A 16956-nucleotide genomic window follows, 5' to 3' on the forward strand; every position below is an offset into this window, starting at 1 on the left:
GTATCAACCAACATAGGATATTCATTACAGTTCTGTGATGATATCTGCACACTTTTGTAGCCCGTCCCAGTTTTTAAAAAAGCCAGCGGCAACATTCACAACAAATATGTGGGGCAAAAAACCTCCTTGAGAGTTCTGGAGAATGGTGGCCTAGCCTTAGCCAAGAATGTTGTTTGGCTGACAAGAGTAGAGTGCTGTTTAAAAAAGGATGTCTTCGGTAAGTGCCTGAGTGTTAAGTGGAGATGGGGATACTGCCATACTGAGAAATGTTTACTCGGTTGATACAAGTTCCAGAAATATGTACATTGACAACAGCAGTCACGAGACCAAACATTCACCAATCAGCACAAAGCATTTATTCTATCACATGGTGCAGTTCTGCATACACCTGCTAGGTTGTGTACATAAGCAGGTAACTTGTCGCATTGTTGTGTGCACTACAAAGTTCATCTTTTTAACTGTTTTCTTACTGTGTAAAGCAGTCTTGCTTCAAGAAATCATTTGACATGTTCTGAATACAATATGCGCAGATTTTTGGTAAAAGTTGAAGCTGAACCTTCAAGCTGCATTAGTAAGACCAGAGTAGCTTCTCGAAAACTAAATCAATGTAATGGTTTGTCTTGAGTGTTATGATAGGTAGTGGCTATACACTCAATTCATTACACTATATGCAATATTTTCAGGTTGTGTTTCAGCAAAATTCTTCAAATCATTTATTTCAAAACATATCTGGTTGTGTTTCAGCAAAATTCTTCATTATTTCAAAACATATCTCGGAACCAAGGAATGAACTCCTGTGGCCTAACTGTATGTGTAACTAACCAACCTGTTCATGTACAAAGGGCATTCTCGAAAACCATAATACAAAGAGAACAGGCCTTGGAATAGGTACTTTCGTAGTACCAATTTAGGGCAAGGTTCCTCATCAGAAAAGTAAGGTTCTTGCAATTGTTTTACAAGGTTTACAAACCATGCGATGGTGTCAGACAATGCCTTCCACTTGTAGGAAGCTGAGAGTGGCAGAGGTGAGAGTTGCCACAGGCTTTCACATGCCCATAACCACAGTTAGCAGGCTGGGTCGAAGACAAAGCTCACCTCTGAACCCCCAACATTCCTGCATGAATCTTCATCTAAACACCTTCTCACATCTTTTCAGCATGGGTTGGCAAATGGACAGAACTGTCAACTTAAAATGTTCCACACGATTGTCCCCCCAATTAATAACACATTTAACCAAAAGATAATCAGGTTGCTGTAAAGTCTATGCATTGTTCTCTGCTTGTAAATGTATTAATTTTTAAAAGTGCAGATTGATTACCAGTATCTGTTTAGGCCACCAAATCAACCAATGCTAAATCAGGCCACATTGATTTCATTTCTTGGTTCTTGAAAAAAGAGAGAGAACTGAAGAAACTGGTTGTAATGATGGTAGGTTGTTCTCCAACTTATGTCCATTACCCTCAGTATCTTGAGACAAAAAAAGTAACCTGAGCAGCTTCATACACATGCCTGCCAATTAGGTGGCTCAATTTCTTACTGAAGTATGTGTCTGTCTGCATATTTGACTTCTGGCATTTAACATTACACAAAAGCTGGAAGGGTGAATGAATGGAGGAACTAATCAGCAATGTCTTTGGAAGAATATGAGATACAATGAGGTAATATCATGAAGCCTTTCTTGAGATATTTACATACACAACACTTCTTACTCCTTACCTCAATGCAACTCAAATTGTACATAATACAATCAAGATTTCACATAAGTATACAGTCACTACATTACAATTGCTTCTCATTTATCCAAAACTTCAACCATTCATGAGGCAATAAATTAAAAGGTTTGAGCACCAAGTGAGTGGCGACCATTTCTGACGTGGACGGTGTCACACATCACACAGGAATGTATCCATGATGCTGCAATGATACAAGCTAGCTGGTAAATATTGTGACTAGGGCGGTCAGGTTGTCTACAAATTTGAAGTAATGTAGTTTGTGCTGGATATCAATGGCTTGTAGATTTTGCAAAGTGATGCATACACCACTGCATAGCACACTGTACCTGGAGGTGTACATGTAATTGCTCTTCTTTGTCTTATTGTTGCTGAAGTGTAGTTTACACGTTTGAACCATAATAGAGGAACATCTAATGTACAGAACAGTTTCCATTCCCTCATCAGGCCACACAATCACATTTTAATGCTCTTAGATAAGCCCTTAGACTTTCAAAACAAGCCTACCAGTAATAACTGAAAAAAAAAGATTGATGACAATAGCCAACTTTTTGGAGCTTGTCAAAATTCTCTAATGCACTACCTTGTATTTATAACAGTAGCTTTTATTATTACTTGTACATTGTAGCTATTACTGGTAGTGTTGGTGACTTTTGTCTGTTCAAACTAATGCCCAGCACAAAGCTGTGATTTCTTAATTCTTTTAGACAGATAATCTAATTTGAGTGGTAAAGTTCACAGAACTTTGACTTGCTGGTGTGTCCTACAGGTTTCTCACATCCCAAAACTTTCTCCCTAAGCACAAGACAGAGCACCATACATTCACACAGGCAGCATACACACAAGCGGAGGACTAAAAGGCAGATCAGCTGTTCTCAGGTTAGACACTATTTACAGTTACCCTTTATAGGCTGCAGTCCTAGAGAACAATCATAGCAAAAATATCACACAAGGGGAACATCAGCTTCATCATCGTGTTGGGTAAACTTGATCTTCTAGTCAGGCCCTTATGGGTGTGACACCTATCAGAGAATCTCTGAACTGCAAGTGGTTTTCACCAGAATGTGCATGGAACTGATCTGACCATGTCAAGCTACACATCTGATGTGCAGAAGAAGTCATAGTAAGGGGTGATGCACCACAGCAGACTAGGCATATATGTAGACATTTACAACTTCTTGGTTTGGTCTTAACATTATCTTATCATGAGAAGATTGTGCAAGCTCACAGTGATCTGAATGGACTCAACTGCTCATGTTAATCACCTCATGTATGTTACGTTTCTAGGTATGTAATCTGTAGAAGTTGTTTTGTGCTTGTGTTCTATTCTAATTTTTTTAATTTCAGAAACCCAACTAATTAACTGACTCACATGTTGTTATCATGACTGACCTATACTGTACATCCATACACACTCTTGTCAGCTTTAAGAGAAGCATTACATTCCACAATACTATTGTACCCTAACTCCCTTTCAGACCTGTAAGTCTTGTGGTATGACAACACCTCCTAGTCCCAGTGACCATCTGTAATTTTTGTGATTTGTTTGTAAGTAGTAAGATGTGGAGCAGTAAGTACAAGTGAAAATGTTGTTACATGTATTCCCCATCAACAATATACATAAAATTCAATCATTCCTTTACAAGTTGAGAAGCCTATTTTTCGTCATTGAGATTCCCTTGATACCCATAACCTGTCAGGTCGGAGGTTACAGGTCAGAGGTTGGAGTTCAGGGTGCCTCTGCAGACCTGCCGTCCATCAGCTGGTCGTGGCTGCTGCTGCGGGCGGCGAGGCTGCCACTGGCACGGCGGCCGGCCTGCGGGAGGGGGAACAAAACTATGTTGGTTCAACTATTCAACAGGTGTGACAAAATTCTAACTTCATGACCTTCCAGAGTCAACCCTACCAACGTCTCTTAGATCCATAATGCGTCTTTACCAGAAATTTCTGTCTTGTCACTAACCATTAGCCCGCTGAATCACCAGTTTATCAGTACTTGTATGGAGGACGGAAGTCAACCATGTTACAGTGTAAATCAAGGCGCTGACAGACCCACCTGATACTGTTCCTCGCTGGCCCGAGAGGTGTTGATGACAGACAGGGAACTAGCACGCTTCATGCTGGGGAGAAATGGGAAGGGATAATCAGTACAGCAACCATGACAAATCCTCTAGGTAGCCTTCTATTACTCTACATACATGTATAATACAAGATTAATGAGCAGTCAAGCTGAAAAGCAGGGCTGGTTAGCTCAGCATTTTGCCATGCATGACAGCAGGCTGGTAATTAGCCAGCAAACCTTGACAGCTTCAGCCATTGCTATTACATGCAACATGCAACATGCACATTGTGAGCGGAGCAATATGTCATGTAACATCAATTTTTCTTCATTCTGAGACATCTAATGCAATCATGTGACAAAAGAAATACACACATGTAGAAACAAGGTGTAGCTTGCATGCAGACTGTATTGGTCTAACTACAGTAAACCAACACCACATTTGTTATTTTGTTCTTTTTCTTCAAACCATTTGTCCCAGAACCAAGTAACAAAATCTACTCCAATTATAAAGAAGAGAATTACACACCACAGAACTAACCTAGTCTAATGTACACACAGTAACTCACAGGAAATTTTACAACAATATACATCCACAGTCAGTATGTAGTATCCCTGGCTATGATATACACCACAAAAAAACACACTATTAAGAGGTATAAGCAGCACACCATGCAGTTAGTTCAGCAACTACATGTACATGTACATACAGCCAGCACCATGCACCAGCCATGCGAGGGGAGGGGGGCACGACTACCTGAAATCAGACAGGATCTTACCATGGTGCGCCATGTTACCACAGAATGTGTCTGCTCCCACTAACAGTGGGCACTGGTACTATGGATGGGTCCACACTGGTTAGCATTCAATTGGTTTTGTTCTATTATGAATGTATTATGTATGGGATAAGATATGACATGGTATGTAATATGAAATGGAAGAGATGGAGCTTAATTAAAATTGCTCTATATTTCAGTATGTAAAGTCAAAAATGGACGATAGAAACTTGTCTCCATACTAATGTTCCAAAATGGAAACAAAAGGCAGGAAGGAAATCAGATGTCTCTTTTCGTGAACAGAGGAAAGCACATGCAGATATTGTTTTGAGTTTTGCATACTGAATATGATGATTGATGAAACAATAAAACAGATCAGAATAGCAACTTGTAACTTTTGACAGGTTATGCCTCGTACAGAAATATGGACGTTTTTGTATATTTAAAGAAAATGGATGTGCTTTGATATGCTGTTGTAAAATTTGACTGTTTTTTTTGCAGATAATTGGATTAAAATTAAGAGATAATATATGTGGTAAGGATGATCCATCAACTGGGAAAACTGGTGCAAACAACATGCTATGAAACTGCTAAAGCAAAACTGATATGCTGAATACATTTTAAGTTGAACTGGACAGAATATCATCAATTTGTAAATACTCTGACTGCCTATAAGATCATTATATTCCAACTGGATCTAAAAACGGGAGATTTCCTGGGTGACATCTTGTATATTACACTGTGGAGGTGAACCCATGGGGATAAGCCCACTCTTAACAATTTTATTCCAGTTCTATGGTTTCATGGGCAAATTCTTTTAGCATGAGATGGATCCATGGGGAACTAGGCATGGTACCTCAACATGCTACAGCAGCCAAACGCTCAAACAAGAGCTGCCTAGCCTTTGCATGGCTGGAATATTAACAGTAACTGTTAGTAAATGCAGAATCAAGGATACATTTCTCTAACATGATATTTATAAAGAAGCGCACGCCAACACATGATTGCTGGATGTTTATTAGCAGATGGACAGCTTGACAACAAAGCACTACCAGCCAGAGATGCCTTTCTGAAACATGTCTCATTTCACATGCCTCTGCTAGAGGATCAGAGACATACAACTCAAAAGTACCGGCGGGTCTGGGCTAAGGTTCACGTCATTTCAGTCAATTCCTTCTCAATCAATTTGTGGCTGATTTGACATGAAATCGCACATACAAGTTGGGAATAATTCATACATGAAAATATATGAAATATAACACATTTTGTAAAAAAGTAGTGTTTCAGTGGGAAAATATTCCCACTGAATCAACAGTAGTTTCCATCCTCATCAAATAATCATTGTTGCAATCCACCATAGCAGAAGGCCCTTTGACAAGGGTCTTCCACATAAACCCTTTTTATACCTTTGAATCAATAGATGGGGTTAATCTAAACCAAACACAAGATATCGATACATTTCATTCTTTCAACAACTAAGAAAATCCCAATGTCTGGGGCATTGGTACTATGTTCTGGGTCTTAAATTGTTCTGGCATGGGATAAACACTTCTCATTCACTCAGGAATAGCCAGAATTTATGGCTTAGCCAATCCTCATGGAAGACCTCAACGATAATGATAAAAACATACAAAAATAGAAAAAAATGTCGTGCTTTGAACAAATCTCTTATCTTCACAATAAATAAGGCATTCAAGAGGGTAAGCCTCTATACAGAGAAGACCAATCTGACTTAAAAGGTGGTTCAGACATAGCTTCTTGTCTTCAAATATAGATACATTCCTCCAGACTTCATTTTGATTCAAATTCTGGAGGATCTGATAAAATATTTATTTTAATGCAAATGAACACACTGATTCTAAATCAAAAGTATCGGGTATGGTCCTCCACAAATACCACATACAAGTCCGAGCAATTAGAAGCTCTCTTTCCATGTACATGTACCTTTTTCTCTGAGAATTCTTATCAAATATATACAACCTTGACAAAAGTTTCACTTCAGCCAAAATGAAGCCAAGAAAGTAATGGGAAGCACGTCAACATACATGTATGTCTGCATTCGTAATGTACATGTGTACCTCCTTATATGCTTAGCAAAACAAACACTTTGATAATGATACCTGTCTATTAACCAATGTCTTCAAACAATCACACAAGAAAATATTCTACATGTAATCAGTGACCATGAGTAAAACCTGGTGCAATCAATAGGATACAGCACATTTCATCTCCTGTAAAACAATGTTGAGATTCATGGTGGCAATCCCACCTAACCCCAGATATACATATCTTTTAAAAACTCACACCAAATCCTTTTTGCATGTTAACTTAATATGTTTTGAACAGAGTAGTGGAAGGCTGATGACATAATCATAAAAAAATCTGCAAAAACTAAAATCCTTCTCAGACACTGATTGTCATGTTGGAAAACACAAAATCGATTAACACAACATGAACAAATTTGTAGTCCCTCTTTTGAAGGAAGGTCATAACTGACACACAACAGAATTTTAATGTAATGTTTTTTTCTAAACGTTGACACTGCAAAACACTGAGTGGTGAAGACCTCTGTCCTTTTCTACTTCAGTATTTCATTTCAACCGTTATTACAAATTCCAGACTGTTGCCTCCCTACAGTGTTATGTCTTGATATAACAATAACTCACTGCCCCAATCAAATTGACAATCACCATGTGTACTTCTATGTCATACTGCATTCCTGACAGCTACAGACACGAGACCTTGATCTGTACTGGAATATTTGATTAGTCCATCTTTGTGGTCTCCTGTCAATCTGGGCGTGACTTGCAAGTTGTATGGGCAAAAATGATCTGTCTTTCCATAGCATGTGGACGTCAGATGGTAATGAGACAAACCAGAATTCTAGGGAGGCTACAACATGTGTAATAGATGCTGCTGAGGGGCTCAGCATCCTGCAATTAGGCTGCATGTCTGGCATCCTACTGGATGGAACGTGACTGGTGAAAGACAAGCATGCAAGCTAACGGACTGGGCACTTGTCCAAGACACACCAAAGAAGACACAGGCATTTCCGCTGTCACCAAACGTGCAGGCACAACACGACATCTCAGCAGTGGGAAGGTGACATGAGTGGTCACATGAGTGCTGATTGGCTGGTCCATAAAATGTGTTAATTTCATTAGAGGGATAAATCACATCAAGATACATCCATCATCTTGGGAGTCCAGGGATGATCCATTACTCTTCCCAACAAGCTTTGTACCAGTATCATCTTTAGCCACTCCTTTCGTCTTCCAAGAAATTTTTTTACAATATTTTCTGACATTTTGAGCTTTCAACACACAAGATTTGCCTTGAATAGAAACTCAAAGCCTTGTGTATCACCCAAAGTGATATTCCCCCGAATCCATAATGATTGATCCCCAGTCATGTCATAGTCCATCACTGCCATTTAGCACAGCCATGTTGCTGGGATGGTTGTGCTGGGAGCCACAGTGTGGCCATTTATCTGTGGCAATTCAAATCATTTCTGTACATCATTTCTTGCCACAGCCACCTGCCACTCAAAGGAGCTGTGGGGAATTTAGAATCCTGCAATTTTGCAGTGCAGTTCCAAAACTAGACACAATATATTCATCTTGCTACCTGTGACCTTCTGTCACAAATCAACCTGAGAAAGAGTCCATATAACAAAGGAAGACAACCAACCGTCTATTTTGCAACATTTTCTACTTACACCAGTGGCAAACTGCAGTTTCCCACAATGTGCCATGACGGCTAGACATATAGCCAAAAAGGCCATTCTTGTCACTTGAACCACACATACCGTACTTTCACACGTACAAGTGTTATTTCTGCCATTGTAACTCTATATATCATATTGAGACTTTGCATTACATTGCATAAGTGATTGTACAAAAATTTGGCTCTGGTCACTATATATTCATTACACAATTATTGTGACCTGCAATTAATGAATTCATTAATTTAGTGATTGTAACAATAAGATTGGAATTTGAGCTGCAATCCATGATCGTGAGAGAGAAATCTTCTTTCTGTTCCTTCATTGGAACCATTACACTCTTGATAACCTTGGGCAATACTGTACCCAGTTTCATATTATATGGAGAAAGCCTTCATGGCCATTGATTGGTCCATTTCACATCTAATAAGAAATAGGAAACTAAACAGTAGTGGCATGGAGGTACTCCTGTGCTAGTGGAAAATAAAGGATTGATGGATATTTGTTTTAGAAGATTGTATCTGTCATAGACTGAGGTTGATGGAACCATCAGCCCAACAGCTACACATACAATTTTTCTTCTCTAAAGTAGAAAAAGGAAAAGCTGTTTGAACTTCCATCTTGTAAGACATCTTTGAAATAAACATTTTAACATTCCAACAAAATGGTAATTCAGTACATTTAAACAAAAGGAGGATTGTGTCCCCCTCACGGTCATGGAGCACAGCATTATTATATAAGAAATGGATATAAGGCAATGACGGCAGCAGTGCACACTGCTTCATACTGACACACACATTGATCAAAGGTTGGCTTCACTCTGCACCATAGAATCCAGGAATGGAAGCCTGGGTCTGTGCAGGGATGGACGGCTCATTCTGACATTGTCAGCTGGCAATCATCTAACCTCACAATATCCACCGTAGGAGCAGAACATTTCCAAGCTCCTTTGATGACAAATATAATGTTTTTCAAAGGAAAACAATCCATATACATCTAGAAGGTTGATTCACTTGCTCTCCTTCTTTAGATGATGCAAAAATGATCACTTCCAAAGAAACCTCAAATCATCAGAGGGTTCCCTTATCAACTGCCAAGAGTTGCATTTACATAAACACAAGAGTTGTTTTACATAAATTTGGAGTCATTGTCAGTCATTCCTTTCCAGTTTTGTCATGCCAATGGCATGTCTCAAACCTACAGGTGCAGTACCAGTAGTTTGACTGCTACAATCTTTACAGACAGCTGCCAATCACAGCGCTGAGCCTCCGTCCCGGCATGACCAGGATGTCAGGCCTTGGGCCTACATGAGCCAGGATGTGGGGCGGTCGCTCCCCACGGCTCCCGCTTCTGCACCATCCTCGGGCCCCTCCGCTCCCTCACTGGCAGCATGGCAGGTGGGAATAAGCACTTTTTACTCAACAGTACCACTAGGGCACTACTAAGGAATCATTCAGCACTCCAAATGACAGCCCCATTATTTAAACTAATCTTGGGCCGCAAGCATGTGGAATTGTACATGTCCCAGGGACAAAAATTTGTCACAGAATGACCCAAGCACAAATGTTACTTAAAGAACAGACCGTCTTAATTGTCAACAAGTGTTTTCAATGTATCCTGAACTACATCTTAACAGAAACGTTTCACCTAGGACAGTGAACATGTGAAAGCATTTTCATGGTACCACATCTTGTTAATACACAGTAGTGATTGTTTTATGATCTACATGTACATATGGTAGTACACCGGTCAGGACCAGACGGACAGCTACATGTGTGACAGAGGTTCTGCCAACGAGCAGTGAGTCCTCACAAGGGTTTTAACCCTATAACAAAGTTTGTGTTCACAGCCAGGGGTCTGTACACCATTTGCAACCATGTCTCTGACATGTATGACATTTCTGTAAACACAGTTACAGCTGCACATGAAGGCAGGGGGGATTGTTGGGTGGGAGTTTTGCCAGTTATCCCCATGGATCCACCTTATGCACTACCAGTGAGTACGGATGACAAAGTACCTAGAGGCTCCTCTGTTTGGTAGTGAATAGCTTTAGAAGAGTCTTCTGTCATGCAACAATCTTAATTGACGTTAAGTCCCTCCATGGGGAAGACAAACCTACATACCTAATGGATTGGTGTGTAGTTTTGGACCCCATGGTCTAATTTTGGGTGAATCCACCTCATGCATGGGGGGTGACGTAAACAAGGTAAGCAGCCTTCAATGATGACAGGGCATGGGAACAGCCCAGCATGGTATATTACAGTTTGTAGGGAGCAGACACATTCCTTGTATGGTGGCACACGTTGCATAAGGGATAGTTCAGTGAGGTGATTGGTACCTAAACGTTTGGCTACAACAAACAATGTTATAGGGTTAAGGCCCTGTGACGTCGCCGTTCCTACCTTCCACCGGTGTCTTTTGACTCGGAGCCCCCGCGCACCTTACTGAAGAGCTTCTGGCTGGAGCGTCGGATGGATGCACGCAGTTTGGAGAATGATCCGCTACGTTTGAGCTTGCCATTACCATCCTGTGTTGCGAAAGAGCCCTGCCAGATTAGAGGTGACTACTGTTTCAGGGAGGAAACGACGGTCATCCACTGACCAGTTAGTACAAGATGTGCTAACAAAAAAAAGTCAAACTGATCACGGGAAACAACTGTTGTGATTAGTTTCCCCACATTTTGTTATCAAGCATGCACCACTAGAAAATCTAACAATATATCTTCCTCTACTCAACAATCACAAGACAGTCATTCATTTCTAGCACTTCCCTGTCCTTGCAGGAGAGATGAGCATGCAAAATCATCAAAGTCTACATTGTTCTACTCTACATGTACTCTATTTGATTGGAGGGACCTGCAGGCATAGGCCCAAATCACACTCATATTGACAACTGATTGGTCACGTGATCTCATCTGATTCTGGTCGAAGGTAATAGGTCGAGGATTACTGGGACAGTTTACTGATTGGTTGGCGATCACATGGCTTGAGTCTTGAACATGGTGCAACCTACAACCCTTCTCCATGACGGGGTGAATACAGCCACCGACACCTCCGGTGCACCATGCAAAAGGCTTCTTGGTGGAACCATTGTAATGTTAGGGCTTTTAAGCTCAAGCTTCTTACAGTGCTACTCCTATGAGTCAGAAATGTTATAGGACATTGGCTTAGACCCATGATTACTGCCAGGGAACTGCTACAGATATGGGGACATTTCTAGAGGCTAATACATGGGATTAGTTAGGTAGAACATGAATATGTGTTATATTTGATGCTGTTATAATATCTGCTACTAGTGTTAAGGAAAAACAGCTTTTATGAACAGTAATGATGAAGGTAGAAACCAAAACATATTTTGTAGCTGATGCCATTTAAAATGGAAGTGAATGCCTCCAAGAACATCTCAGAAAAGTCTTAAAAGTACAGTTAGCTAATAATACTCATGGCAGACCAGATTTAACTGTTGAAGTACTATCTATTTATACAGAGCACCATTTCCTTTCCCACAATATTTACATTATCATCAAAAGAATTGAATAATGCTACAGCAGCTACACCGAAGAAGACTGAAGAACACTGCTTCCAATCACCCGAAACTAGTCATAATACATACTAGCCCAAGCACATGAATATTAAAACTGACCTAAGTGCATGCAAGGAACATTCTTATAAATATGTTATAAACCAGTCTTATGAGTGAGTTAAGTTGCATGAAGGGAAGTGATATGGGGCATGTGGGTGGGGGTACACAGGAGAAATGAAATGGATTGATGACCTTCTACTACAAAGTTTTCACACACAGAGAGCAATATCAGGAATTATCTTTTTCTTTAAACAAGAAAATATCAGACTTGAAACTCAGAAGTCTTTAGCACAGAGTTTACACTGTAGGCCCTAAGAGGATATGAGCAAGAAAAATGTAGTAGTAATTGTCAAATGGGAAAGACAACTCTAAACTTGCCTCCTCATACAGTAACTATTATAAAACACAACGATTTGTGGAACATTCCTGCCTTGCACATTTTCTGTATGTGTGGAAACCCTGAGTAGCACTTATAACTCAGCACTGCACACCAACACTCTGCACAGCAAAGGAACACCATATCAGTGTCTACCATGTGGAACAGCTTACCTGTTCAACAGTTCTATTTGTTTGCTAATGCACACTACATTATTATCTCCAAAGAGGCACCCAACACTGTGATGTGGCAATTCTGAGGTTTCATCAATTTAAGTCCCACAACCATTTACAGAATGTGTAAGTTGTAGCCTTGAATTCTTTAATTAATACTGTGGTTAAAATCCTTTTAAAAAAATCACCCCACGAAAAACAGCTCACAAAAGGTCAGGTTGTTAGCAAACACATCTCCACCTCCTTCATCATTTTCTTTGGGTACTGTTAATGGCCGTTAGAAGTTGTTAGAATGAAGGATGAGTGGTGACTCTTGTTGAAGTTAGCCCGTTCGATTTTTAAATGCCCGGTTAAGGGCAGCAAGGCTCTACCACACAAGAAGCCTACTGCACGACGCACGCAGAATGTCGAAGACTATACTCACCCCGCTCCACTCCGCGCCAATACTCACTTCTTCTGTCCCATCATGCTTCTCATACGACACACTCTCGGAGTCCCCGCGCTCACGGGACTTCTCGCGCTTTCTCTTCTCGTCTCCGTCGTGTGTTCCAGTCTCGTTCAGGATTTCACGGACTTTGGTGTCCCGTACGATATCTAGCGCCTGGGGATGGGCAAGACCGCGCTTGAAATTTACTGAAACGGCCTGCAGGGTTTCATGTTAATGGAGGAAATGCCATCATCAGTAATGCCCAACATCACAACATGCTCCCACAGACAAACATGCACATGCAAAATTCTGTAGTAACCATGATAAGTGCCGTGTAGACTGCAGGAAAAAAAATCTGTTTTGGGCAATGAAACTTCCTGAGAACTTTTAGAGCATTTTGTTGAACCATGTGCAGAATCAAACCAACAAAATGTACCACTGGACTATTGCTTGAGCTGCACATGTTCAAAAGGAGTTTTTGAAATTAAGATCTTTTTGGAAGAACGCTTGTTAGGTAAAAATGTACTTAAAAGACGGGTTTTGGAACTACTACTCCTTTCTTCAATCGAGTAACTTTGTGCTAATCAATGCTGGCAAACATTTCTAGCAATTTTGTGGTAGTTTCATATATTATAGCTATGCAAACACTGAACAAGGCACCTAACATGGCTGAACAACCATCCATACATGCAGAAATATGGCAAACACATCAGCCCATCACAGAAACATGCAGAAAAGTAAAGGAACGTCTACAAAAGTCATATTAGAACAACTCTACACAGCTGGTCTACAGGCTCAGAGTCTGCACTTCTGATTTCATTCTGGTGTCTAAGTGAAGCTGGCCTATTTTCATGATATCATAACAGCCAAGACTGATATCAGTCCATGTAAGTATCAAATGTGTGCAGCATACATTTTAAAATTTCTTCTAAATAAAACCTTTCTAAATCATGTATGCCCTCAAGCAATACTGAAAGATGCTACTTTCTTTATTTGGTTATGTATGCTGGTATTACAAGAGATCTATTAAGACAGTTTGACAAAATGTCTTTCACATTTCTGTTCTACTTTTTGCTTAATTTTCTTTTTAACTCTGAGCTGTAAACTAAACCTAGCAAATACAACAATGTTAATCAACAACAAGCGTGAACACAAAGTGTTGCATGCAGAACCACTGAACAGCACGAGACGGGCAAGCAGAATGAGAGAGTAGCAGACTGGAGCGGACCTCATTGTCTACCGAGCCACACAGGGTGGAGAAAGTGGAGCCTTGACTTACACTGCAGTTCTACAGAACCCAGCCGCAGTGGAGAGACCAGGGCAGGGTCAGTACAGTAGTTAAACAGGGAGTGGGTCAGTACATCATTGGGGGTTAGTACATTACTTCAAAAAGGGGGAGGCAAGCAAATCATTGAGGCTGGTACAATGTACATGTACTGTATATGCAGGGTTTGTTTCAAAAATAATTTTCATCCTTTCAGATTCTTTTTTTTTTAGATTTATGAATTTCCATGGTAATATCACATCATTTTGCAAGACAAGCTATAAAAGATGCATCCCTAAGACATCACAATGTCTCCATTCACTTCTCTCTTTTCTAATATCATACTAACCCTGAATATACTTTGCCACCTAGGGAGTCAGCAGGTATTGTATAAATTGTTAACATTTGGGTTACCAGTTCTCCCATACATAAACATTCAGTTAATGCATTGGACACATCTACATTTTGTACATTGGATATACAGACTGGTATTTCAGTCTCAGCTTCAACTGACATGCTGGTAACTCCAACCCTTCATGCATCTTGTTGTAAATACATGTAAGATAACAGTTATATGATCAAACCAAGATTAATACAGCATAAAGATTGAGTTTCTGGACAGAAAAGAGTCGCAACCTTAATGCCTATTCCATCATGCACTAGCCCCAGCAGGCTGCCAAGTATTGCCATAGTGTGGTCAGATGACCATGAAATGACAAGAGCTATCAAAGAACTTAATGAGAATGACAAGGATTGGAATTCCCAAACATTTTCTTGCATAACCAAGTTACTACAACAGAATAAGACTAGTAGCGTGACACAGATGCATTTTGACCATGTGTTAGTGTTAACGTTAGTTTGGTTAGTAGTGTAAGTACAGCCATAGCTGATGAGTTACCTGTTTACGTGATCTGAGGGCGCAGTCTTCCAGAGTCTCGGCAGCCTCGTACTTGCCCTGGCGCCGGTACAGAGCGCCCAGGTTCTTCAGGGTGGTCGTTACTGTGGGGCTGTGAAACAAAGTGGAGACCAGTCTGTCAGTAACAGCTGGGAAACTGGGACGACTTTGTGTCCTTCTGTTCTTAATGTGTTTCTTTGTCACGCACGGCCATGGCTGTATAACCATTTATACACAAGAGCTTTTACAGAAATTACATATCTTTATAGAATAGATGCATTTAGACTTGAATGTTATGCAGTTGTGATACAATCAAGGATGTGTACAAACCACATGTAAGAAACCTCTGACCCATGAGGTCATTGTTAGTAATACATACCTACAGATGTACTTGTTGTAGGGAGGTGCTGGTTAGTGGCATGCCCACTACAGTTCCCTTACCAAACCCGTGCAAAAAGAGTCTTCCCGTCCATTACAGATGGGGAGAGGTGAGTGTAAGATAACATGAGAGGGACACACACACTCTGTACCTGTCAACTTTGGCTGCCTTGTGCCAACCACCATAGTCACCGTATGGAGTGTCTTTGAACTTTCCCTGTAAGAAGAAGAATGTAACTTATGTCTGGTTTCAATGTTAAGTTTTGACATGTTTCATTGTGGCTTTACAATGTACACTGTATAGATGAAATACCTATTTTAGCTGCCTGATGGGATTCCACTTAAATACTGTGTGAAACATGAGATAGCCACATACAATTGGGGCTAACTATCTTTGACATTACTTTGACTCTCCTCAAAATACTGACAAAATACTGACAAAATATAATTCTACTGATCAATGATAATTTTGCTATCCTCATGACTGAACCTACCCTGTTCTCTTCTCTCTCCTCTGCATGCATCCAGATGGGTTTACTGTCAGAGCCTGGAGAACATCACAACATTACACATCACAGGGAGAACAATGGGCTGTCTGGGACTTAATTGTGATACAGAAATGACGTACAAACTTTCTTATAACACATTATCTCACCAAGGACAAAACTGGTTATGTTTTGTGACCAAGATATTTTTTAACTTTGGTATGCTAAAAGGCCTTGCAAATCATAATAGGGCAAGAACTATAGTATTACATAAGCCACATTTAAGAGCAACTGACAGGCCCATGCCAGTGACAGGTCTGGACAACACATTATTGTCAAAAGCAGTATTAAGTCTGGTCCACTGGTAGTGACTCCTGGAGAACTTGTGAGTTGCACCTACTGAGAACATCTCACAAACTACTCACCAGCTCCGAACTCCTTCTCGTGTGCCCGTGTCAAGACCTGCTTGTACAGAGTCTCAGCCGCCTTGTACTTTCCCTGCTTTAGGTAGGCAGAGGCCTGGGGGAGGGGGGCAGGTATTCACATCAGCAGTGCATAGAGATGGAATTTTTGCTATTCCCTGAGCTACATGAGTCCATCTATTAGCGTCTAAAATGTGAAGATTTTTGCCTAACAAATTATTTGAGGATAAACCTTTTTACTTTTTTCAGTTTTACCAACCCACCTTTCATAACATTGATTGTTCCAAGACACTTTTAGAAACCTGCTCTGTGCACTCTTAATTTTCAAAGTAAGCTTATCTCTACTTCATGGTTCATTCATGGTATGTTGCACTAGCAGTACTTATACTACAGTAGTAGACACCTGGAAAATTGTGCACCATATCATCTAATGCCAACATTCCCCTGATTTCAGAACTCTCTTTAAGAATAAAGATACCTCCTGGCAAAGGTCTGACTACTACTACTACTTAACTTACAAAACATTTACACCACAAGAGAAGGGACGTGAAAAAAGAGGTGGAGAAGATGATCATGCATTTCATCCTACACTACATGGAGGACTGTATGGGACCTGGAGACTTAACTGTATAATATTGACAGATCTTGTTAAAAAATCTGCCAGA

The 16956-nt window shown here is 40.3% G+C and overlaps 1 protein-coding gene across 1 annotated transcript in view; it reads right to left on the reverse strand.

Moving 5' to 3' along the window:
- Window positions 1–339: 339 nt before the first annotated feature.
- The window catches only part of LOC109471011 (kinesin light chain 1-like), a 39175-nt gene continuing 22558 nt past the window's right edge, over window positions 340–16956 (reverse strand). Inside the window, exons 14-18 of the mRNA XM_019770157.1 lie at window positions 15010–15118; window positions 12845–13021; window positions 10692–10816; window positions 3787–3850; window positions 340–3546 (exon numbers count right to left, since the gene is read on the reverse strand). Of these exons, the coding sequence (XP_019625716.1) occupies window positions 3460–3546; window positions 3787–3850; window positions 10692–10816; window positions 12845–13021; window positions 15010–15118 (562 nt within the window). The 3' untranslated portion in view covers window positions 340–3459. The remainder of the gene's footprint in view (window positions 3547–3786; window positions 3851–10691; window positions 10817–12844; window positions 13022–15009; window positions 15119–16956) is intronic.

The sequence above is a fragment of the Branchiostoma belcheri genome, unplaced genomic scaffold (assembly GCF_001625305.1).
Source record: "Branchiostoma belcheri isolate BF01 breed outbred unplaced genomic scaffold, Haploidv18h27 scaffold24, whole genome shotgun sequence".
Classification (NCBI taxonomy): domain Eukaryota; kingdom Metazoa; phylum Chordata; class Leptocardii; order Amphioxiformes; family Branchiostomatidae; genus Branchiostoma; species Branchiostoma belcheri.